The sequence below is a fragment of the Notolabrus celidotus genome, chromosome 3 (assembly GCF_009762535.1).
Source record: "Notolabrus celidotus isolate fNotCel1 chromosome 3, fNotCel1.pri, whole genome shotgun sequence".
NCBI classification, from domain to species: Eukaryota; Metazoa; Chordata; class Actinopteri; order Labriformes; family Labridae; genus Notolabrus; species Notolabrus celidotus.
In genome coordinates, this window is record NC_048274.1 from 2193539 (window position 1) to 2217403 (window position 23865).

At 45.9% G+C, this 23865-nt stretch overlaps 1 protein-coding gene across 6 annotated transcripts in view; it reads left to right on the forward strand.

The window, feature by feature from the left end:
* plekhg4 (pleckstrin homology domain containing, family G (with RhoGef domain) member 4) overlaps positions 1 to 22827 on the forward strand; it is a 78366-nt gene extending 55539 nt beyond the window's left edge. For 5 of the 6 annotated variants that reach the window (XM_034679859.1, XM_034679858.1, XM_034679860.1 and 2 more), the window contains 21 exons: positions 25 to 234; positions 432 to 555; positions 636 to 729; positions 1799 to 1885; positions 1976 to 2092; positions 2324 to 2422; positions 2507 to 2794; positions 2913 to 3035; positions 3158 to 3349; positions 16637 to 17568; positions 17663 to 17912; positions 18084 to 18173; positions 18913 to 19137; positions 19238 to 19408; positions 19692 to 19872; positions 20021 to 20137; positions 20231 to 20372; positions 20462 to 20562; positions 21999 to 22195; positions 22289 to 22348; positions 22444 to 22827. In XM_034679859.1, the coding sequence (XP_034535750.1) occupies positions 25 to 234; positions 432 to 555; positions 636 to 729; positions 1799 to 1885; positions 1976 to 2092; positions 2324 to 2422; positions 2507 to 2794; positions 2913 to 3035; positions 3158 to 3349; positions 16637 to 17568; positions 17663 to 17912; positions 18084 to 18173; positions 18913 to 19137; positions 19238 to 19408; positions 19692 to 19872; positions 20021 to 20137; positions 20231 to 20372; positions 20462 to 20562; positions 21999 to 22195; positions 22289 to 22327 (3779 nt within the window). In that variant the 3' untranslated portion in view covers positions 22328 to 22348; positions 22444 to 22827. The remainder of the gene's footprint in view (positions 1 to 24; positions 235 to 431; positions 556 to 635; positions 730 to 1798; positions 1886 to 1975; positions 2093 to 2323; positions 2423 to 2506; positions 2795 to 2912; positions 3036 to 3157; positions 3350 to 16636; positions 17569 to 17662; positions 17913 to 18083; positions 18174 to 18912; positions 19138 to 19237; positions 19409 to 19691; positions 19873 to 20020; positions 20138 to 20230; positions 20373 to 20461; positions 20563 to 21998; positions 22196 to 22288; positions 22349 to 22443) is intronic. The other variant, XM_034679862.1, reaches the window with a different exon arrangement.
* The last annotated feature ends 1038 nt before the right edge of the window (positions 22828 to 23865 follow it).

The window sequence follows — 23865 nt, forward strand, 5'->3', positions numbered from 1 at the left end:
AGTGTGTTTGTCCTCTCTCAACAGGCCTCTGCAGTGAGACGCCCCCGGCCCAGACACATGTCAGTCTGCCTGATAATCCACGCCCAGCAGAACCAAAACCAGCTCGAGCTGCTCGAGTTGCTCCTGCGGTCCCAGTGCGCTTCTCTCAGACCTCTCAATCCTCCCAATTGTCCCAGTCCTCCCAGTACCACTTTTACAGCGTGCTGAAAAACTCTGCAGCTCTCTGTCTGCCTGGTGAGGAAACCCTGATGTAGACACTTTTGATTTTCAGTTTTAGTTTAGTTTAATTTGTTTTTAAAGCCACTTTGTTTGTCTTGATTTCTAAAAGTGCTAAGTTTTACTCGTATTGTCTCAATTGGTGTGTATATGCCGTGTTGGATGTTCATGTGATGTATGTTTGACATCAGTGTCTCCTCTGCGTCTCTCTGCAGGAACCAGAGACCGAGGCGGTCGGGCTCTCCTGACCATCTGTACCAACAACACTGTGTGGTCAAACCCTGACTGTGACAGCGCAGAGCTGCTCCGCCTCCTGCTCTACTACACCTCCACCCTCAGGTGAGAACACCTCCAAGTTCACTCCACACTGACCTTGTATGATGTCATCCCTCTGACATTTCTTCCTGTGGCAAAAACAGAAAGGAGGTGATGGCGTTGGGACTGACGGCGCTGGTGGATGCCCGTAGAGCTCTCCCTCTCCCTGTCATGTTTTCTGCACTTAGGTCCCTTCAGGTGAGTCTGACTGGAGGCACGTGGAGGTAAACACAGGAGGGGTCACATGCCAGATGAAAGAGGAACTTAATATTTACTGAACAACTGCTCTGAGCGAATGTGGGTCAAATTGTCAACCGCAGACAATCTGTTGGTTTGCTAATTTCCTACTGTCACGACACCTTTGCGTTCAGGTCTCCTGGTGCAGAAAGAGGAGAAGGAAGAGAAGTTGATTCATTAAAACCTGAGCAAACACTGTGTGATAAAACTTACAACAAAAACTGAGAAAGATATGTGACAATTCTGCAAACAAAAGAATGCATAAGATTAAGAGGAATAAAATCAAAGAGAGAGACAAAGAAGAAGGACAACTAGTCACTCATTTAAAGTTGAATTAATACATTTTAAAGGAAGAGTTTCCATCTCTTAGCTCTGAGGTGAGTATTTCAAATTTTTCAGATAAGCTGCAAGGGATTTCAGAATCTGGATTATCAAATGCAAAATAATCTCTGTCGTTGGCTGGACTCAAGTTAAAGATCCTCAGATTTAAGTCTCTGATGTTTGTCCCTGGTCAGTCATCCTGGCTCTGACTGGTCACTGACCAGCAGAGGGCGACAGTTGCGCTGTGTCAAAGGTCTCCTCAGCCTCTTGGTCAGATGTCCTCCTGCTGCCCTCCTTCCTCTGGTTGCATCAAATCAAACCCTCCACAGTTACACTCTCATAATGTCGGGAGCAACGATGGATGCATACTGAAACTTGCATGTTTGGCAGACACAACCAACCTGGAGGCAGTAAATCTAGTTCAGATACGAAGTGTACATAAAGTCAGACAGGTTGTGTTGTTTGGCACACACACACCGCATTAAAACCGAAACAGTGAGACTCATTAACTTACAGAGAAGCCAACAATGTGTCAGCGTCTACTTCACATTCAGAAGAAAAAATCAAGCGTGAAATCTGAGATGCAACAGTTTGATGTCTGACTTCCCTGCGAGTGGAAATCACAAGTTCCTCTGCAGCTGATGTGGGACCTAGACCGTAGCAGATCTAAATATGTCACCTCCACTGAAACATTTCTGTGTGTGTGCAGGAGAACATACCAGGCTCCATCCACTCTGTGCTGCTGCTGGTCAACAAGGACTCGTCTCTACGTCTGGAAAAACCGCCAGCAATACAGGTAACAGCACCTCTCACACGATCACACCCTGCGCCTTCACCTGATTCTGGTTTGAGTCAAGTTTAAGAGACCTGTGTGTTTGTGTTTCAGGTGGAGGTGTTGAACTCTCTAAAGTCCGTTCAGAAGCATGTGGAGCTCCGACAGCTTCCTGCAGAGTTTGGAGGATCTTTCAGCTTCAGTCAGAGCAGCTGGCTCTGTTTCAGATCGGTCAGTGGAACTTATTCATAGTCCTGAGAACATCCTCACTCAAGTTTTACTCTGCAAGAACAGGGAATGATTGTGGTTTCAGAACGATACCTCTACAAGATGTGATTTCAGTATTTTAAAGGCTTGATTTTTACATATTTATGTGTCTAAATGACTGAACAGGATGAGTATTATACTTAATTTCACTAGGACTATATGAGATATTTAAGTGTTTGTATGTGTGTCAATCAGAGAGTGGAGCAGCTAACCAGTCAGTGTGAAGATGTCATCAACCTGCTGCAGAAAAACATCAACAACCTGCAGTCCACACCTCTACCTGCTGCAGCTCAGGTAACACACAACAGCCGCCACATCACATCCACCGATCCCACAAACACCCACTCACACAAACCTCTCCCCCTCTCTTTTTCCCAGGATGCCGAGCTGCTGCTGTCCAGGTACAAGGCAGTGATGGGTAACATTCTAGCAGACAGCCGATTGGTGCAGTTGCAGCAGGAGGGCGGAGCTTTGCTGTCGCGGCTCCGCAGAGAGGAGAGCAGCCTGAGCGAGACTGAAGATTACCGCGCGGCGCTGGAAACGGTGTCGACTCTGTACAACGAGGTGGACGAGCTGCTCCACCGCCTCGTGACGCTCTCCAACTCCAGGACTGAGGAGCTCACCTTCATCCTGGAGTTCAGCCGGCTGGAGCAGGGCTTCAACGAGGTCAGTCTGAGCTGGGGTCGTCATGATACCAGAACTTTGAGACTGATACTTCTTATATACTACAACAACAACAACACTGTTTTGACTTCTACTTTATATTTGTGGTTTTGTGTATCAGGTGAAGTCGTGGCTGGACGAGGTTGGGGAGGTGCGTCTGACGAGTCTGGATGAACCGGATGATTCTCTGGAGCTTCTGAACAAAAAACAGCAGGACTTCAAAGATTTCCACACCACTGCATATGTACGATTCTCACACACAAACACACATACTCACCCATACACATACTCACACACAAACACACACTCAAACATGTTTGTCCATCTGATTTTGACCTGTTTTCATCCTCCTCTCTCCCTCCACAGGAGAACTGCAGACGAGGCGAGGAGTTATTGAGTCACCTGGAGCGTTGGGGTGACGTATCATCAGCTGACCTCCGCGTCTACGAGGTCAAAGTTCATTCTTTCTGGGCTCGGCTTCAGGATTTCTCTCAGCGGGTTAAAATAACGGGCACGAACATCGAGCGGGCCGTCTGCCTCTACCGCTTCTTAGACCAGGTACTGTTCACGTTTGTCCACTAGCTGATGGTGCTACTTCAGTTCTCCCTTACAGATACACCCTTACTAATGATGTCTATGAACTTTAAAATGAAAACTTAATTACAGCTCTGTTTATGTATGCCCTCCATTAAGGTGTCAGGTATCACAGTTGTGAATTTGGGTGCTTTCTTAACAGCTCTGTGATGTTTCTGCTTCAGCTCTCAGCACAGTCACATTCGTATCCAGTAGCTTGTCTCTTAATTTGAGTTTAGTTTTAGTATTCTCCTCACGAATTTGACAGTATTTTTTTCCAAACAACATTTCATTGGAGAGGTTTGCAGTCTGGAGTGTGACAGAGCAAGGTGCTTAGTTCAGCTTTAATGAACTTAAACACTCCAAAATAAAAGATTTATCCGTTTGTAGTTGAAAAAAGCGGACTCAAGGCTGCTCAGTGTATCGTTAAACCATCGTGATTATTCTGTGGGCATGGGAAAAAAATCACATCTCAGGTCGTGCAATGTCGATCGCATGACCTGGAACGCTGCCTGCTGCTACTTTTTTAGCTACTTGATGCAAAACAGAAACTTGCAAGCTTCTCCTTCTCCATGACTAACCTCCAGTTAAAGTCTGATATCACATTAGTGCAGACTCTACCGCAGCACAGAGTGATCTGACCGCTGTGAATGCAGAGTCTGTGTGTCCTCCGCCTGAAAACAAGCACGCGACGCTGCCGCAAATTAAGTCAGCTGGATGCTGGAGTCACAAAGAGGGTCAAATGAAAGGACGCACAAGTTAGTTTGATCCCATTAGATGTGTAATGCATGCTGGGATGGCTTTTCTTTCATAATGTAATTAACCTAAGGGAGAGCTGGTTGGTCGCATGTTGTAGGTCCATGCCGTCAGGTTGTGTGCAGACTGGAAGCTAACTGTGGCATCTTAAAGTCTTCCCTGGCTGTTTCTCTGCTCAGAGCATGCTGGGATAACCTACCGATGCAGACCAGGCTTGCAAAATAGTTAGAGAGCAACAAAGACTTCAAAGTTTATTTGTAAAGTTAATGAAGAATAGCTCCCCCCGTGCACCCTCCTCTGGTCGTCTCTACACTTTTTCATTCAGGCTGTCAGAGGGTTAAACTCAGAGACATACGAGTAAGAAATAGATTTGATTTGTTGATTTTGTTTGTGTGTAAGGACATAAAAAAACACAGCGAGTTTTCTGTTTTTCATACCCACTTTGTGAATCACAGAAAGGGTCAGTCTTCTAGTATCGTGCAGCCGTACTGCATTTAACGATGGAAACAGGGACAACAAACAATGAAGTCAACTTTTTATTCTCTCCATCAAAACAAACAAAGACTGCCGTGACAGACACCCCCGTCTCTGGTCCTGTGTCTGCCTGATGCAGCGTCAACACATCACCTCCTCCTCCTCCTCCTCCTCCTCAGATCATCCTCCTGCAGGGAAACTGACAGCTTGTATTGAGGCCAGGAGGGAGGTTCGGGCGAGGAGGGGGGAGACAGTGTCAATATTGCTTTGTATGGTTTGTATAGTGGACCCTGCGTGTTGTAACGGGGTGTGGAGGGGGTTTTGGTCTTTGTCCACATGACCCTGCACTGTAGGAGGGAGGGGGGAGTGTGTGTTCATGTGTACATGTCATTATTTATACATTATCAGTCGGGGTGTCAGGGTTCTCCAAATCCGAGATGTGGTACTCCTAGATCTTTCCTGATGCCAGTTTCTAACGTACTCCTTCAACCTTTCCTCAGAAAGTCCCTCCACTTTCCAAAGTATTCCTCTTTGTTGTGTTTTGCTGGCCTGAGTTGACCTGTTGGCAACACCGCTCAACGCCGCCCTCATGATCTCTGGTGGTACTACAACTTTTGGTCAGTATTTAACACAGAGTACGGCAGGAGGTTCTGTCAGTGTCTGTAAGTGCATCAGACGTAGAGAACAAATTAGCCTTTAGTAAAGACTCAAATCGATGACATGATACTGATGATGGGTGCTATCTGCATTTGACTCCTTTTTTTGGACATCATTGTGTCTCTTATGTCTGCAGCTGAAGAGAGTTGTGCAGTCTTAGCAACAGCAGGTGAAGATTTTGCAGTAAAGGATGCACTGCTAGTGTTTCCAACACATTTACAACGCCTGGGCATCCTGTCAAAGTTTATTTTCCAACTGTTTTAGCTGCTTTTTTTGCAGCCCCTAATCGATTAACCAGTTGACAATCTTTTCAGCACTGCTCCTTGTCTGCAGGACGTGAGTAGAGTCTCTGCAGTTAACAGAGAGAGAAAAGGAGAGACGTAACAGACAACATTGCAACAATGAAAGAGCTGACGTCTCTCCTTTGGGGGAAATAATGCATCGATTTTTGTTTTTGTTTTGTGGCCTCTGTTTTGATTGAGACAGGAGAGAGAGGTGGGAATGACAAGCGCTAAAGCATGTCGGGTCTGGGAATCGAGGACTTAGCCTCTGTACCATAGACAGTATAAATAATGGACGTAGTATCCATGACGTCACCCATCTGTTCCTGAGTGCTGTTTTGAAGCCAGTCGCGGCGGCAGCCATACTGGAAATGCTGAACCCAACCAAAAAAGTGTGAGGTAAAGAGGCGGGGTTTGGACCTCCTAGCCAACAGCTATTTGTTCCCGCCTGTCAGTCAAGTCAGTCATGTCCTAGAAAAAAATTCAATGTGTCCTTTACAGTGTGTGCTGATAGAGAGTCAAGCAGTTTATCGTACCAGGCTGTAAAAATGTTTATTAATGCTGCAAAGATCGTCTTCTTTGAATGGGTGTGTATGTGGTTTCCGGTGTTTCTGCAGCCAGCCTCAAAGGGTCGCTCGATGAATTGCAGTTTCTAACACTTCTGCATGGGCTTCATATTTTGAGACAACATTGATCGTTGTTCTGCCTGTTTTATTTACTCCTGAAGCTTCACCATCAAGTGGAAAAGGACACAAAGTAACCTGAGTGTTTGGAAGTTAAAAAGGCTTAATAAAAGCGTCACAAACAGTCTGATGAGGCGGTTTCTTCTTGAAAGCGTGATCAGAAGAATATTTAAAATCTTTAAAATTAAAAGTGACAAAAATCTCTCCTCATCTGAGTGTGCATGTTTTTATCTGTGCAGTGAAGTGACTGTAGTTTATTGTGAAGTTTCCACTCTGATACACGGAGAGGCTGATATATTGACCTGACACACACACACACACACACACACACACACACACTTACAGTCACATGCACACACGTGCAAACACACACTTGCAGTCACACACACACTTACAGTCACAGCAGGACTCTCTCCTCTCTGCTTGAACCTTTGCATCTCCACATCATGGATTTGTCAGAGAGAGGAAAAGCTTCTTTCTAAACATTGTGTGTGTGTGTGTGTGTTTAAGTTGTGTGTGTGTGTGTGTCTGAGTGTGTTTGTGTAGTCCAGGTATCACTCCAGTGCCAAGTTTTCCCTCCTTCCTCCTTTCACTCCTTTCACAAAGTCTTTGTTGCCCTGGTGACCCACCCTCCCCCTGCCCCGTCCTCCTCCTGGGACCGCCCATCTGCCATTCAGCCTGTGAATGAGGTGGGGGGGTGGTCTGCGTGTGAGTGTGTGTGTGAGTGTGTGTGTGTGTGGTCGGCTGCTGCCGCTCTCTGCTCCCCTCAGTCAGGCTGCTGCGCTCAAACAGAACACACCGAGGTACGGTACACTCATTTATTCACACATTTACACTCATTCGCTCTTAAATTGTGCTCGGATGTCGTGCAGCTGTTGTGGTGTTGAGTTGTGTAGTTGGTGTGTGGCTCTGTGTGTGTGTGTGTTGCAGGGATTCAGTAGGATATGAAGTTGGCGTCAGTTTGACTCCACATTCTTTGATTTGAAAGCAGCTCCACTCCTCTCTCTCTCTCTCTTCCCCCTCTCTCCCCGTGTGTGTGTGATTGTTATGTATGTGTGTGTTTGATGGTTGTGTGTGTGTGTGTGTGTTTGCATTATGTTAACTTTGCTGCAGTTTAAAGTTAAGTGGACCTGAGCGTGCTAACAGAAAGCTTCCTGTGTCTTCCTGCCTGTTCTTGTTTTTGATTCTCTGATGTGAGAACATTTTGGACCTTCAGAGTCCCGTGAGAGAGTCCCGGGTAGAATCCAGTTTAGATTAAACTCTCTTAGCTCGTTACCCTTTGAAGAGCGCTGCTGAGTCTTGTTTTTCATCATCGTGTTTTTCATCATAAGATTTACCCAAAGAATTGATTGACATCCGAACCTTCTCATGAACCCTTTCAGAAGCCATGTGTCTACTGCAGGAACTTTCCCCAGGGGACTAGGAACCATTTGAGGAACTTAAACACAGTGACCATGCTCTAAATTCAGTTTCTGGAACATCATTTAACCCAGCATAAAGAAAAACTAAAGCCTGGTTCTCAGAACAGAAACTTAAAGGATAAGTCTCACAGCTCTGAAAGTACTTGCAGCGTTAATTTCAGACTTTATTGTAGAAATCTGCAGCTTTGAACCTGTGTGTTTGTAACTTCATTACTTCAACAATGCACAGTGAACAAAAACAAAGACTGGCTGAGTCTCAGAGGGTAGACAGTAAATTAAAACAGTGATCTGCAATCAAAAGATGTCTGACCATATGGTTTTATTGTTGTTGTGCAACAGCACAGAACAATTAGAATTAAAGCAAACGTTTTTCATACGTCAGCAGAGGAATACGTCTCTTTTTTAAATATCATTAGACTGCTGTGAAATGTAAGGCTGGAAGAGCATTTAGGGCCTGTGTCCACCAACTGCATTCATTGCAATGGTGGCGCTTATTTTCTGTACAAAACCAATGGAGTTTGACCCTCAATAACCAATTAAAATCAAAAAAGGGTCAGACTTTTGATATCAATTTTGTCAACAATGATGATGAAGGAGGGAAAATGTCCAGGCCTAGAGCTGTAGCTAATGCCAGGACATGATTCCTTTCCACATTTGCTTTGTAGAATTCACATTGTCCATGAATAAAAGCAATTAATTACACATGCAGAGCGATTTAAAGCAAACTGAACAGCCACTACCAAGGGGAATCAAAAGTGCCAACGTGACTTCTTCAACCCAGCATCAGTAAGCTCCCTGAAAGTGAGGTTCCTGGCGCTGACAGTGGACACAGGCCTTAAAACTAGCTCCTGGTCCTTAAAGTTTCAGGTAGCCCAGGCAGATTTTGATGTTGCATCTCCTTCCCACTGCAGAGGGAGGTTTAAAAAGTGTGGCTTCATTACTAGCTGCAACATAGCCATCATAAAATACTGAACACTGTTTTCTTCTTCCTTCCACGTATGAGCTCCTTAAACTCTCCTTCTTGTAACTCCAGTCAGCAGCAGTGTAATATGTAGTTCCTGTTCTCTGACGGCTCCAAACAGAGTGTATCTGAAATGTTTTATTTATTTTCTGAATTATTCGTGTTGTGGTTTCCAGATATCAGAGAGTCGTAGTTATCTGTCATTGCATGCTCTTCACCACGGACACAGCTGGCACACAGTCTGTCCTCAGTGATGTTGGAGTGATGTGTTGTTGTTTTCAGGCTCAGCTGATCTGAGATCTGCACTCTCAGTGGTTCTGCTGTGTGTCCTGCTGCTGACTGCAGCGAGGTTGTTCCTCAGAGTAGCTCTGGTGTCTTTGTCTTTCAGAGAACACAGAGTCAGTTTCCCTCCTCTCAGAGCAGATAGTGAAGAACAGTTTGAGATGTGCTGAAGTTACTTCAGCTGTCGTGACTCGCACCTTTTGAAGGCTTTTATTAAAGGGGAGTTCTGGTATTTTAAACCCTGGGCCATGTTAAACATTGGGTGTAAACAGATAAGAGGTACCAAAAGTTTGGATGTTGCAGTTTGAGCTGTAATGGCTGCAAAGTAACCTTCAGGGGCAAATTCTATCAATTCAGAGCCAGTCCAAGAAGGTCCATACAAAGTGCTTGTTTGTCACTGCCAGGCTCAGATTGTTAATGTTAGTGTCTAATGCTATTACAGAAATAATCCATACTTAGTAACGGTGATATGATTTTTCAAAGCCGAAAAAACATTGTACTATGCTCTCTGCAAAGCCGCCAGACATTTCATTTAGCAGGACACCAGAGTTGTTTGTCCGGTGCTGCCTTATTCAATTTGTTTGTTTCAGATGATTTGTTCGGACAAAGACAAAAAAAACAACATTTCACCAATCTAGACTGTCAAAGAGAGTCAAATTCCACGGTTCACAGGGTCAATGAAGCTTTTAAAAGAGCGATTTCAAAAGCGGGGTCTGATTTCCAAAAACCAAAAGCACCCTTCTCTTCCCATCTCTTGAAGGATTCTCTCTAGTATGTTTCCTCCCAAGACTATCAAAGGAAAACAAAAACAACGGTCACATTTCAACCAAGCATGTCTTTGCAGCAGTTACAGATCCTTTCAGAGCTGCAGGCTCAACAGTCTTCTGGAGCAACTTCTGAGCCTCTGAACTCATTAATGCATTAGCTAATTACACCCTTTGATACTACAGTAAAGGCCTGGGTTTAAAAAATACCAGAATTCACCTCAAACTTCCCCTCCAGACCTCCAGTGCAAATATCTCTCTATCTTTTTCTGCTCTGTTCAGATCTGTGTTTACGATCTGCTGACTTTGTGATCGGATCTCTGCAGACACATTTTAGTTCTGTGTGTAAACATCAGGAGAAACAGTACATGCAGAAATGAGCTTCTAAAAGGTACAAACTGAGTGATGAAAGAGGTTTTAACCTTTAAAGGAGAACTGACAGACTCAGTAAATATGTCGCTGTGTAAACTGTTTGAAGTGAGTCCACTCCCTCTACCATGAAGGTGGAGAAAAGAGGCCCTCCCCCTCCCTCCTTTCATCTGCTTTTTGGAGGGTTGAAGCCTCCTGCCTCCCTCCCTTCTTTTCCTCCCCCTCCTCCTCCACCTCCTCCTCTTGGGATCTTTGGTTGACTGCGTCCTGGTCTGGAGTCCTGCAGGGCCACTGTCCCCAAAAACCAGAGGCCGTCTAGTCGTGGTCCACACTCCCTCCTCCTCCTCCTCCTCTTCCTCCTCTCCCTCTGTCTCTTCAGCACAATAACAACCACATGTTATTTTAATTAGTGTGTAGCGGTCAGTCCTCTGCTGTTGTTGTCTTCTCTCTCTACCTCTCTCTTCTTCTTCTTCATCTCAATCCCAAACAAACAGAGGAGAGCTGAAACTCTTCATCCAATCAGGTATCACCTTCATTGACAGTCAGGTAAAGATTTAAAGTGACGCTCTTCCAAGGAAGTATTGCTCTACGATGACTCTACGAAACTTTCTTTACATAACAGCCGGAAAAAACGGAAGTGCTTCAACACAACGGTTTAGTACCTGCAGCTGTCTCAGAAAGCTTCCCTACCTGCCTACCTGCACACACACACACACACACACACACACACATACACAGCTCGAGCACAGTCACATAAGTAAGTGGGCAGGGCATCGATGCATTCTTGTTGAGTGGAGTTTCCCTGCTTTATGATCTTTACTCGTCTTAGTTGCCGCTCGTCCGTTGCTATTATATTTCTGCTTTAGGGTTTGTTTTACCAAACTGTCCTTTTTATTGTTGTCCTGATGTTAACCCAGAAACGGACACCATCACTGAAGACTCCTCTTCCTCTTGCACATCCTCAACACCTCGGCCAAATTCAGATAGAGTTGCAAGTCCATGTGTGACGCTGATCGTCTCAGTTGCAGGACGTTTCAAGACATAAATGTTGTGAGATTGTCTTGAAAATGTCAGACTAGTGATGTCATGTTAAGAACGTACTCCAACACATTTTTGTGTTTAGATTTTCTATCACGTGGAACAAACATCATGTGGTCTCATATTTTGGTTCAGCTATCAGGGAGGTGTTTGAAGTTTAAAGCATGTTTGGATTAGGGATGCACCGATCCTACTTTTTAGGTCCCGATACCGATATCAATACCTAGACTTTGGTATCTGCCGATACCGATACTAGCCGATCCGATCCTGGTATTGATTTAACAATCTCTATTCCTTAATGTGAGGATAGAATCATGTTTTGGCAACAGAAGTACTGTGTACCTGTGGCAGGGAGAAGGGCTATTCAAATCATTGAATGCATTATTACTCTGCCCAGCTTCGCCCTTATTGTTTCCCTTCTCCACGTCTAATATTGTGACAAGCAGCACATTTTATAAAGACGTCCAAATCACATAACTCGCGTTTCTGTAATCTTTCCCTCGATAAATCTGCCATATGGATCGGCACTATATATCGGCCCTTTGTCACCGATATCCGATCTAGCTTTTTGAGTCCGATCTAGCCGATACCCGATACCAGGATCGGATCGGTGCACCCCTAGTTTGGATGTGAATTAACTGACTGAAGGTGTTGCGCACAGCGGAGATGCGGCTGAGTGACAGGTCTCCATGAGCGCTTTTTTTCTCCGCCGCCGGACTGATTCAGACCCGGTTGCGCTCCCGGCTGACACCTGATCACGTTCACATGCTTATTTTTCTCAGTAAGAAGGAGTAGACAGAAAACTGGACACTGTGAGTCTGAAATATGTTTCTGTTCAGTTCTCTTGTTGAAGTCTGAGCCTTCACTTTTATGACTGTGTGTCAGCAGAGATTATGAGCCTGCTCCACACGTTGATATTCAGCGTGTTTAACATTTGGAACACCTCAATACGATCCGTAGATATTCAATACTGTCAGTTATATACATTGAGTCGTGAAGGAAAGTTTGATTCAGGGGAAAAAACACATTTGGCATTGTTTTTGACAGAGACGTTTACGTTTTCTTTTAATGATTAATCGATAAGTAATCGTTATCCAAAGATCGATCACGGGAAATATTTGAAATCTACATCCCATGTGGGAAAGAGGCTTTGGATTCTTGTTACTGTCTGAGCCCCATCAGGTCCCGTCACCTGCCGGCACAGAGGTCGGATTCAGACGGAAAACAGAATAGCCACTTTTACAGATCCGTGAAACTTCTGAAAAATTCCTGACTTGCGTGATCAGGTCGATTGTTTGAATGAATGAATGAATCCCTTGTAAAGTTTCCAAATGAAGTAATAGTGACCTGATGTGTGAACAGAGTCTGTAAAGCTCCTCTGCTTTAAAGTTTTGGCACTTCTCAGTTGCAGGTTGAAACTTCCTTCATATTTCTGCTTTAGAGTTTGTTTGTAATCGTTGTACACTCCTGAAAATGTCCCGACGTTATACCTGTGGGTTGCATGCATGCACCCCAAGTTAATCCAGACTTTTCCAGCCATTCCCCTCGTTACATTTCAGCATGAAGTCGCGGTATGATGTGTGATCGCTGCACGTTAAAGTCAGGAAAATAAACAATCCCAGTTTCTCAGCTTAACACTCTTCACCGCTCGCCTCATCCGTCTTAAAAATCCTTAAACACGCTGTAATGATGTCAAATCAGCTGAGAAACAGTCACCTTAACACGCAAACTGAGATTTAGAGCTGAAAATCTGAAAGAAAACTCAGCTGAATTTTGGTGTTATTTAAAAAATGTGAGGTTTTTATGCGTGAGAAGGGCTTTAAATTCTTGTAGACTGTCTGAGCCTGATCCTGACTAAAGGACTATAAGAGTTTGGGGTATGTTTGTGTTGTTGTTGTCGCTAACCCCTCAGTCTTGCAACACAGAGATTCTGATTCTTCTGCTGATCAGTTTGTCTTAATTAATCCCCTCTACATTGATTTAAATGTTTGATTCATGCTCTGATTTCTCTCTCATTGGTACGACTTTGACCTCAGATGGTGCAACCCAAATAAAGCCTTACTAACGGTCCAGCCCTGCATGTGTGAGCGTGGGAGTTGTGACACATATTTGCGTAGATAAAATGTTGAAGGAATGTCGAGGATTTACTGAAAGTCAGAGACTGGTGCAGCCTAGCAAAGCCAAACACCGGGAGACACCGCCGGGGGAAGCTGTGGGCCAAAGTCCACCTCCTGAAGCAGTCTGACTCTCAAGTTTGCCTTCCTCTAGACTTGTGGAGGTTTCAGTTTGTGGTGCGTGTTTTAAGAAGTGTTTAGTCTCCCTCTCCTCCGCCGTGTCTGATGTGGACGTGTGTGTGTGTTTAAATGCATCTCTCAGGGTGGGTAGTTTGTGCTCTCTCCTCCTCTTCCTCATCATCGTCAGGAGAGATGATTGACAGTAACACACCCCTCCCATGTCCACCAGCTCCTGACACACGCGAGCATCAACATCACGTTAGTAATTGTATTATGTGCAGCTCTGAGCTTTTACTCTTTGTGTGTGTGTGTTTCTGTGGGAACTGAGCGGCTGCTGTGATCGGGACACATCAGGCAGCTAATCAGTTTGAAGAGCACTCAGCCGACACACACACACACACACACACACACACACATTGACCCAGTGGCCTACTGTAGGAGAGTGTGATGTTCCATATGGTTTCATTGTTAAGACAGCTGACCTCCCGTCCTAACAAACAAACACTGAGGCGCTAATGAAACACAGTCAGAACAATAAGCACCATGTTTCCCTGCTCTGTGCTTCATATGATATCTTGGTGTGAGTCATGCTTCAAGTCAAAAAGTCTGACATGTTCTAATCCCTCAAAAGAACAAGATGCTGTGTCACTCCTCCTCCGGTGTCTCATACAGAGGGAAGCTCAGTTTGATCAGCATCATAGCAGACTGTTCAGGAAGCATCATACTTTTCAGTATCTGTTTTATGGTACCCTTTAATCTGTTTGATGAAGCATACAGTGACTTTTATAAGATCAACTTAAGGATCTGTTTTAGGAATCTTGCAGTGTTTGTTTTAAGTAACCCTTCTGCAGCTGTTTCAAGGTACCACTTATAATCTCATGTAAAGGTAACCTTTAGCATCTTTTTAAGGAACTCCTCAGTGAGTGTTTGGAGGCATCATTAAGTGACTGTTTTAAGGTACCTTTATAATTTTGTTAAAGCTACCATTAATAGTATTTGTCATGGTACCATGTAATGGGAATTATCCTTTTTGAAAATGCCCATTACAGTCTTTATTGAGCTACACTAAAATAGCTGTATTATGGTACCCACTTACTGGCTGTGTCAGAGTACCATTAAGCACACATTTTAAGGGTTACACTCAGCTATTAATTAGTTACTTTTTTATGACTGTTTATGGGAACTCTTTGTGTCTGTTTCAAGGTAACATTGTTTTTATTTCAGGCAACCATTCAGCGTCTATTTGAATGATTAGGGTCTGTTTTGGGGGTATTTCAGTATTTGTTTTAAGGTACCATTTGCAGCTGTTTCAGGGTACCACCAAGTATCTCATGTAAAAGTAACCTGTAGCATCTCTTTAAGGTTTACCCCTCGGCATCCGTTTCAATGACTGTTCAGTAACTGTTTGAAGGCTTCATTTAGCGTCTGTTATAAGGTACCTTAAGAGTCCTATTCACTGTACCATTTAGTGTCTGTCTAAGACCCTGATAATTATCCTTTTTAAAGTGTCCTTTACGTTTTATATCAAGGTACCCCTAAGAAGTTGTATCAGGGTACCATTAAGCGCACATGGGGGTAACAATAAGTTATTAATGAGAGCTACTCTTTATCATTGGTTAAAGGTACTTTTTAGTGTCTGTTTCAGGGTACCATATTCTTCTTATTTCAAGCAACCATTTAGCATCAGTTTATGTGCCTTTAAGTGTGTGTTTTAAGGTACCCCACCAAGGCTGGTTCAATGTACAATGTTTCATCATGTTCAAAGGTCACCTTTAGCTTCTACTCAAGAATACATAATATGAAGTGTATGGTTTTTTATTTTAAAGTGTTTCAAGTCACTGATAAGTGTTTGTTTCGAGGCCCTGTAACTCTTCATTATTAAAACACAGTTTGTCCTCTGTATCAAGGTACCCTGAAGAGCTGTTTCAAGTTGCCCCTTTTTGTGACTTAATATACTATTTACTTCTAGCTTCCATTTAAAGGCACATCCTACTGTGTGCTCACATCTTAATGTGAAATGGTCTGTTTAGTTTAAGCTCAAAATCCGGTGGTTAAATCAAGGACGTGGGTTCAAGAAATAATTCGGCATCAACCTATTTTTGACACACAAGACTTTTTTGATCCATCTGATCTCTTTTGAGTACCTCATTTCTGAGTCTCTACGCTCATTTCAGATACATTTATGTTAAAAATAAAAAGGAGGACTCTCAGTATTTTGATGTAGGAGCTTCTCTGCTGTCAGTCTTGATTGAAAATATTCTTCCCAGGACTTTAAAGTTTGGAAGATCCTCTTTTAGGACAGATCTTCCGACCACAGAGAAGTCGCTTCATCTCAAAAGTTGTGTTCCTGAAGGCTGCGAGGCGGAGTTTCAGTCTTTGACTTCTTGAGGAAGTGAATGTTAGTCTGTGTAAATAACCTGAGTAAATATGTGTGGGTTTCTGTGTGTGTGTGTGACTGCGTGTGTGTGTGTGGTGCTGTTTTAGTGGTGAGGTAATGTGTGCGTTGTCTGTGAGGAGGGTAAAAGCTCTTTCAGTCCATCAGTGCAGAAAAGGAGGAGGCCTCTCCTCTTTCATTTAAACCCCCCCTCCACACATTCTTCCCCCTCCAACCGCGACAAAAAGGAGGTCGGCGGTCGGCTCCTTTGTGGCGCTGAAACGCACGCACACACGCACACGCACAAACTTCAAAGCCCTCTCCTTACCAACGTAGAGGGTGATGTCATCCCCTCCTCTCTCTCTCTTTCTCTGTCTCTTTTTCTGCTTGTTTGTTGGTGGACCACTAACAGACAGAACCACAGATACCTCCGGCCATCATCCCCCCCGTGCAACTAAAGCAGAGCTGGTCTCTTGAAGCTGGTCCTTGTTTCATGCCTGAACAGGATCTTTGTTCAAACAACGCATGCAGAATAAATGAAGCGTGTCTGGAGGAGATTCTCAAAGTTATCTGAAGAGGAGTTTGTTAGAGAGCCGAGAACCAAACCTGTGATTCAACCAGGACGAAATATAGTCTGAGGGCAGCTTCATAATGGTTTAAGCTTGATTGAAAGCTCTGGACTCAGTCCATGACATCGAGACCGGCTGCCTTAGAGCACTGAAACCATGAAGGGCTCAGGGCTTTTAGAGCAGCTGCTGCGAGCGCTGGGAAAAGAAGACAGTTAAAGAGAAAGATGTTAGAAGAGGGTTGAAATGAACATGGAGGGCTGAATGTTGCTGGTTTGTACACAACACACTGCAGCTGTCTGTTAATGTAACTGACCATAACTGCTCAGGGTCAAAGGTCACAGGTTAACCAAAGGACACACCCCTTTGTTATGATGTCATGATCCTAAGTTTGCTCTCCTTCTCTCTGCAGGCCTATGGCTGGGCATTGGAGGGTATGCGTCACCTAGCTGGAGTCAGCATGGAGGAGTGCACGCTGCCGGACAAATGCCAGTCTGTGATTGGCTGCCTGGAGGACTATCAGCGCCAGCACCCACCAATCCCCGATGGCCGTTTCCAGGAGATGAAGGCGCTGGCGGAGGAGCTGCGGGGCGAGCGAGGCCTCCGTCAGTGGAGCTTCGCCTGGTCCAAATGTCAGGAGACAAAGAAGATGTTTGACAGGAAGATGGAGGCGGCGCTCAGGACACGAGACTCCGCCCACAGACAACGCTCTGATTCCATCATCAGCAGAAACTCCATCTCCTCCAGGAGATCACTGTCAGGACTATTGGGGGTCTTTGAGAGGTCCTCCTCATGTTCCTCCTCCTCCTGTGTCCTTGAGGAGGACACGCCATCACCTTCTCGTAGCACTTCCTTCTCCCAGTCCCCCCTCGCCTCCTCCACCCTCACCCCCCAACACACACCCCTGCTGCAGCGTCTGCTCCGCAGCCCCACCTCTGAGGAGTCGTCAGATAAGGTGGAAATATGCTCCTCCAGTCCCTGCCTACCCCGCTTCGGCTCCTGTCACAGCTTCACCCCCTCCTTAGCCTCGTCCCCCTCCACCTCCTCCTTCGGCTCCTGTAGACGGCAGCAGCTGAGGAAGACTCAAAGCTTTGACTGTCCCCCCACCCCCGAGTCCACACGCTACGGGCCGAACCCCCGCGCTCTCAGCGAGCCGGTGCGCAGAGGAAACACCGGCGTGTTCATCCGCGGCCTGGAGGTCAGCAGCTCGGAGGCAGCTGACAACACGCTCTGCCCCAGGACGCCTGCACACGGCTGGGCAGGACCGGGACTATGCAGCCCCAGGACACCCAGTACCCCCAGGACTAATGGCAGCCCAGCAACAGACTCCAGACCCAGGGGAAGGTGGGTGATCATCCACGGGGACGGGGTCATTTCAGTTTGACCCTTTTTGATTGTAAACCTCTCAGAGTTGTTGATCATTTCCATGTCTTTGCAGTAAACTCCGGCACGTCGTGGAGGAGATGGTGACCACGGAGAGGGAGTACGTCCGCTCTCTGAGTTACGTCATCCGTCACTACTTCCCCATGATGGACCGCGCAGACCTTCCTCAGGACCTGAGGGGAAAACGCTCCGTGGTGTTTGGAAACCTGGAGAAACTTCTGGACTTTCACAGCCAGTTCTTCCTGAAAGAGCTGGAGGCCTGCTGGAAACACCCGCTCAGAGTGCCGCACTGCTTCCTCAGACACGTAAGACACCAACACATTTATAGATGAGCACTAGAGATGTTCTGATACTGGAAGAGTTGGTTTCAGGGCTGTGTCGGTATCGTGTTGACGTCAAATCTGATTAAAGACCATGTTGTGTGTTTGTTGAAGATTTCACATGTTGAGTGATTGTTGTTGTTTTGTGTTGAACAGCAGGAGCAGTTCAGTCTCTACGCTCTCTACAGCAAGAACAAACCAAAGTCTGACGCTCTGCTCGCTTTGCACGGACACTCCTTCTTCAGGGTGAGAACGACTCAGTGTGACCTTTGACCTCAAGACAGACCTGCGTCTGAATGAGTCTCCACATTTAACACATTACTGATAGAGTACAGTCAACTTACTGTATATTTCTCCTCCTCTCTCCCTCCCCTCCTCCTCCTTTATTCTACTTCTGACGCTCCTTGAATTTCTCCCTCTAATCCCTCTTCTCCATCCTTTTCTTTCTTGTCTCATTCTCCTCCTCTTCCCTACTTCCCTTCCTACCTCTTCTTTGATCTTCCTCCTCATCTTCCTTTCCTACTTCCTCTTCCTTCCTCCTCTCTTTTGTCATCACCTTCTCTTCATCCTCCTCCTTTTCTCCTCCTTACCTCCTCCCTCTCTAACTTGACTTCTCATCGCTCTCTTCTCTGTTTTGCTTTCTCCTCTACCTCCATCTCCTTCTTCTACTTTTCTTGCCCTCCTTCTAATGTTCTCTCTCCTTTTCTCACCGTATTGCTCTCTCTCCCCATCCCTCCTTTCCCCTGCCTCTTCCTCCCAAATTCTTCTCCTCCTCCTTCATCTCTTCCTGCCCTTCTTCTCCTCTCTCCTGCCATCTTGCCATTCCATTTCCTCCTCCTCCTCCTCCTTGTCCTCTTCCTCTCTCTCTTTCTCCCTCTTTTCCTCTTCCTTCTTTCTTCTCCTGTCTCTTGCCATTTTACCATCCTTTCCTCCTCCTTGTCCTCCTCCTCCTCCTCCTCCTCCTCCTTCTCCCCTCCTCATACAGAGGAAGCAGGTGGAGTTGGGAGATAAGATGGACTTGTCCTCGTACCTGTTGAAGCCGGTGCAGAGGATGAGTAAGTACGCTCTGCTCCTCACTGACCTGATGAAGGAGGTGGGCGGAGCTCAGGAAGCCGAACACGTTGCTCTGCAGGACGCCACCAGCATGGTCAAGTTCCAGCTCCGCCACGGCAACGACCTACTGGCGATGGACGCCATCCGAGACTGTGACGTGAGTTTGAAAATCACTCGGCGTGTTCGTCTCTCTCCTCCTCCTCCTCCTCCTCTTCCTCACATGTACGTGACTCTTTCTGTCTCGCCTCTTTCGCCAGGTGAACCTGAAGGAGCAGGGTCAGCTGATCCGTCAGGACGAGTTCACTGTCTGGACGGGGAGGAGGAAATGTCAGCGTCACATCTTCCTGTTCGAGGAGCTCGTCCTGTTCAGTAAACCCAAGAAGATGGAAGGAGGACTCGACGTCTTCATCTACAAACACTCCTTCAAGGTAAACCTGGTCTCTGTATGTGAGAAGGTAGAACCGGTCTGCATTCAGGACCGGACTTTAATAAGAGTGCTCTGTTGTTGTTATTGAAGTTTGAAGGTTTTCAAAGCAGGTGGAATCTGCCTCACAACATCTGACATCATGTATTCCTCCATATAGACAGATATCTGAAGCCTCTGTGGAACTTACTGTTAACAGTGAAACTGAGACTCACCAGAAACATTTCAGACTCTTGTTTAGAACACTCAAAGATCAGACTCATACTAAGCTCCTCTTCCTCCTCCAGACAGCCGACGTGGGTCTGACAGAGTCCGCAGGAGACGACGGGCTCCGCTTTGAGATCTGGTTCAGGAGGAGGACGTCCAAAAACCAGACCTTCATCCTGCAGGCCCCCAATGCTGAGGTCAAACATGCCTGGACGAGTGGCATCGCCCGAATCCTGTGGACGCAGGCCTCGAAGAACAAAGGTACAGACACACAGCACCTCTGGTTACTCTTTACTCCTCCTCCTCCTCCTCCTCCTCCTCCTCCTCCTCCTCCTCATCCCCTCCTCTTCCTCTTTCTCCTCCTCTTCCTCCCTCCTGACATGACATCACTTCCTGTTCTGCATTTCAGAGATGCGTTTGAAAGAGATGGTGTCGATGGGAGTGGGGAACAAACCGTTTCTGGACATCCAGCCGAGCGACGCAGCCATCAGCGACAGAGCTGTTCACTACATCATGAAGAGTAGAGGTGACGACCCCTTCAAAATAAGAGTCTGATGTTATTTGATATATCTGTGATCGATTCTCAGCTGGAGATTAAAATGTGTGTGTGCTCGTCTAGGTGCCAGAACGCGAGCGTCCATCGCTGTCTCTGTCTTTGATCACTCTAACCCTTTCAAACGAGGAGTGGCGACCTCTGACCCCGGAGCCTGTGGACCCTCTTCATCCGGCCTGCTGGGGCCGCTCAACCTGCACATGTACAGGTACAACCAAACACCTGCCTGGTCTGCTCTGTGTCACTTCATGTTAGTACAATGTTTTAACTTCTCCTCCTCTTCCTCCTCTTCCTCAGTCAAACCCTCTCCTCATCTCCTGCTGCTGAAAGCTCCTTCATCACCTCCTGTATCGAGGAAGACGAGCAGGAGCACGAGACCAGCAGTCAGCCCTCCATGAGTACGTAGAGACACAATGAATCCTGCAGATATCACTGTTTATGAAAGATGGAAAAACACAGGGATATGTTGCTCCTAGTGTGACAGCAGAGAAGGAAGACAGGATGAGGAAGGGAAGGAGGTAAGGAGGTAGACATCAGGAAAGCGGGTAGAAAAGGAAGACAGGATAAGGAAGGAAAGGAGGTTAAGAAGAAAGTTGCGATAAGACAGGAAAGGAGATAGAGAAGGAAGACAGGGATACGGAAGGAAAAGGGGGTAGAGAAGGAAGACAGGATAAGTAAGGAAAGGAGGTAGAGAAGGAAGACAGGATAAGGAGAAAAGGAGGTAGGGAAGAAAAGAGGGATACGGAAGGAAAGGAGGTAGAGAAGGAAGACAGGAAAGGAAGGAAAGGAGGTAGAGAAGGAAGACAGTATAAGGAAAGAAAGGAGGTAGAGAAGGAAGACAATATAAGGAAAGAAAGGAGGTAGAGAAGGAAGACAGGATAAGGAAGGATAGGAGGTAGAGAATGAGGACAGGATAAGGAAGGACCGGAGGTAAAGAGGTAGACATAAGGAAGGAAAGGAGCTAGAAAAGGAAGACGGGATAAGTAAGGAAAGGAGGTAGGAAAGGAAAGTGGGATTAGGAAGGAAAGGAGGTAGAGAAGGAAAGTGGGATTAGGAAGGAAAGGGGTAGAGAAGGAAGACAGTATAAGGAAGGAAAGGAGGTAGAGAAGGAAGATAGGATAAGGAAGGAAAGGGGGTAGAAAAGGAAGACAGGATATGTAGGAAAGGATGTAGGGAAGAAAAGAGGGATACAGAAGGAAAGGAGGTAGAGAAGGAAGACAGGATAAGGAAGGACCAGAGGTAAAGAGGTAGACATAAGGAAGAAAAGGAGCTAGAAAAGGAAGACGGGATAAGTAAGGAAAGGAGGTAGAGAAGGAAAGTGGGATTAGGAAGGAAAGGAGGTAGAGAAGGAAAGTGGGATTAGGAAGGAAAGGGGTAGAGAAGGAAGACAGTATAAGGAAGGAAAGGAGGTAGAGAAGGAAGATAGGATAAGGAAGGAAAGGAGGCAGAGAAGGAAGACAGTATAAGGAAGGAAAGGAGGTAGAGAAGGAAGACAATATAAGGAAGGAAAGGAGGTAGAGAAGAAAAGAAGGATACAGAGGAGTTAGAGAAGGAAGACAGGATAAGGAAGGAAAGGAGTTAGAGAAGAAAATAGGGATACGGAAGGAAAGGAGGTAGAGAAGGAAGACACGATTAGGTAGGAAAAGAGGTAAAGACGTAGACATAAGGAAGGAAAGGAGGTAGAAAAGGAAGACGGGATAAGGAAGGAAAGGAGGTAGAAAAGAAAAGAGGGATAAGGAAGGAAAAGAGTATGACAGCATTGGTTCCTACATTTCCCATAATGCACCTGCAGAGAGTCTGTGTGAAAACCTTTGAAACTTTGTCCTCCTCTCAGCCACGGAGAGCTCAGGCTCATCGTCTCGCTGTCTCTCAGGCTCCACCGGCTCCGACAGCGGCTGCGTCTCCTCCCACCTCCAGGAGGCGCTACCCGAGGAGCCCAGCCCCACCAGCCAGCCCTCCTCCTCCTCCTCGTCTTCCTCCTGCTACTCCTCCAACAAACAGCACCACCTCAACAACCAGTACATTTCACCTGTGAGTGCAGAGAGATCAGACGGATCCTCGTCTTGCTTTCTGATGTGTCCTCATGTTAACTGTCCCTCTGTCTGTCCGTCTGTCTGTCTGCAGAAAACAGCTCCTGTCATCAGCCCGGCCACCATCGTGTGAGTCAGCTGACCTGATGGACTCGTAAGTGAATGGATCCCTCATAAATACACATTATTAAAAATCTAAATATGCAGTAACGTGTTGTTAAACACAGCCGTCTGTCTCCGTCTCCTCAGGTCCGTCAGCCTCCTGCTGCAGTTTGGAGTTCCCTCTCAGATTTGAAGCGGCCCCGTTTGATCGTGTCTGATGTTTGGATCAGTTGTGTTCATGTCGTTGAGCTCCAGTAGAGTTTGTTCTGTAAATAATGACTGTTAGAGTTTATTGAATCTCATCTGTCTGTAGTTTGACTCCTCACAGCTGCCGTCTGTGGTCTCTCGTCGTGCCGACGTGGCGTCAGTCTGTCGGCAGCTCGTCCCGGCTGTGAGGAGTTCAGGTTTGTGTCAGAGCTGGTCCAGGATCAGCCGGCTGGAGTAACTGTACATGTGTGTAAATAAAACCACAGCTGAGTGTCTGCTGTCACTTTTCTTACTTGAATAATAAACGTGTTTGTTTCAAACTGAGCACATCTCCAGTTTCTCTTTGTGTTCGTGACTCACTGTTAAAACTGAACCGTCGCTCTTCACATGTCGGATTTTACACGCTCAGTAAATTATATGAACAGATCGTTAGAAATGTTTACGACTACTGTTCTTATTTCTTCTCAGAAGCGCTTTGACGTCAGAAAGTCTATTCCCTCTGTACATAATGAACTAAAACTCCACTCTCCTGAAGAAGAGGGCCAAGAGAGGAGTGAACAGATTAATCCTCCTTCACCCACTGACCTTCATTCTGATCTGCAGAAACCACAGGGAGGTTTCCTTGGACTACGCCATACAATACTGCCACCTGCTGGTGAGTCTGATTACACTTATATCACATATGACAACAACAATCTGGTTACATCAGAAAGTGTTCTTTAAGGAAAGGAGGAGGTAGAGAAGGAAGGATAGAGATCAAGCATGAAAGGGGGGAAAGGAGGTAGGGAAGGAAGATGGGTTAGAGAGGGCAAGGGGGTAGAGAAGAGGGAGGGATACGGAAGGAAGGTAAGGATAAGGGAGGTAAGGAGTTAGAGAAGAAAGGAACGAAATAAGTTGGAGAAGGGAGGAGGGTTAAGGAAGTAAAGGAGGTAGAAAGGATAAGGAAGGTAAGGAGGTACAGTATAAGGATGCAAAGGAGGTAAAGAGGGAAGACAGGATAAGGAAGGAAAGTAGGTAAGGAGGTAGAGAAGGAAGGAGGGAAATGGAAGCAAATGAGTTATAGAAGGAAGACTGGGAAAGGAGGGATAAGGAAGGAAAGGAGGTAGGAATTAGAAATAGGTAACAGACTTATTTGGACCATCAGTCTGACAGATCCTGTAACCTGTTCAGGTGGATTCCATTACCTGAGAGAATATCTGATTGGGTTCTTATACAGATCCAGGTCCTCTTAGCTGATCTGGACCCGGCTGCAGATCTCAGCCCAACAAAGGTCAGTCATCATTTTCTTATCCTTAATTTTTCCTCATAAGATGTTTTTCCTTAATACCTCTGTTGATGAACCTCCTTGCTGTTTGGCTACAG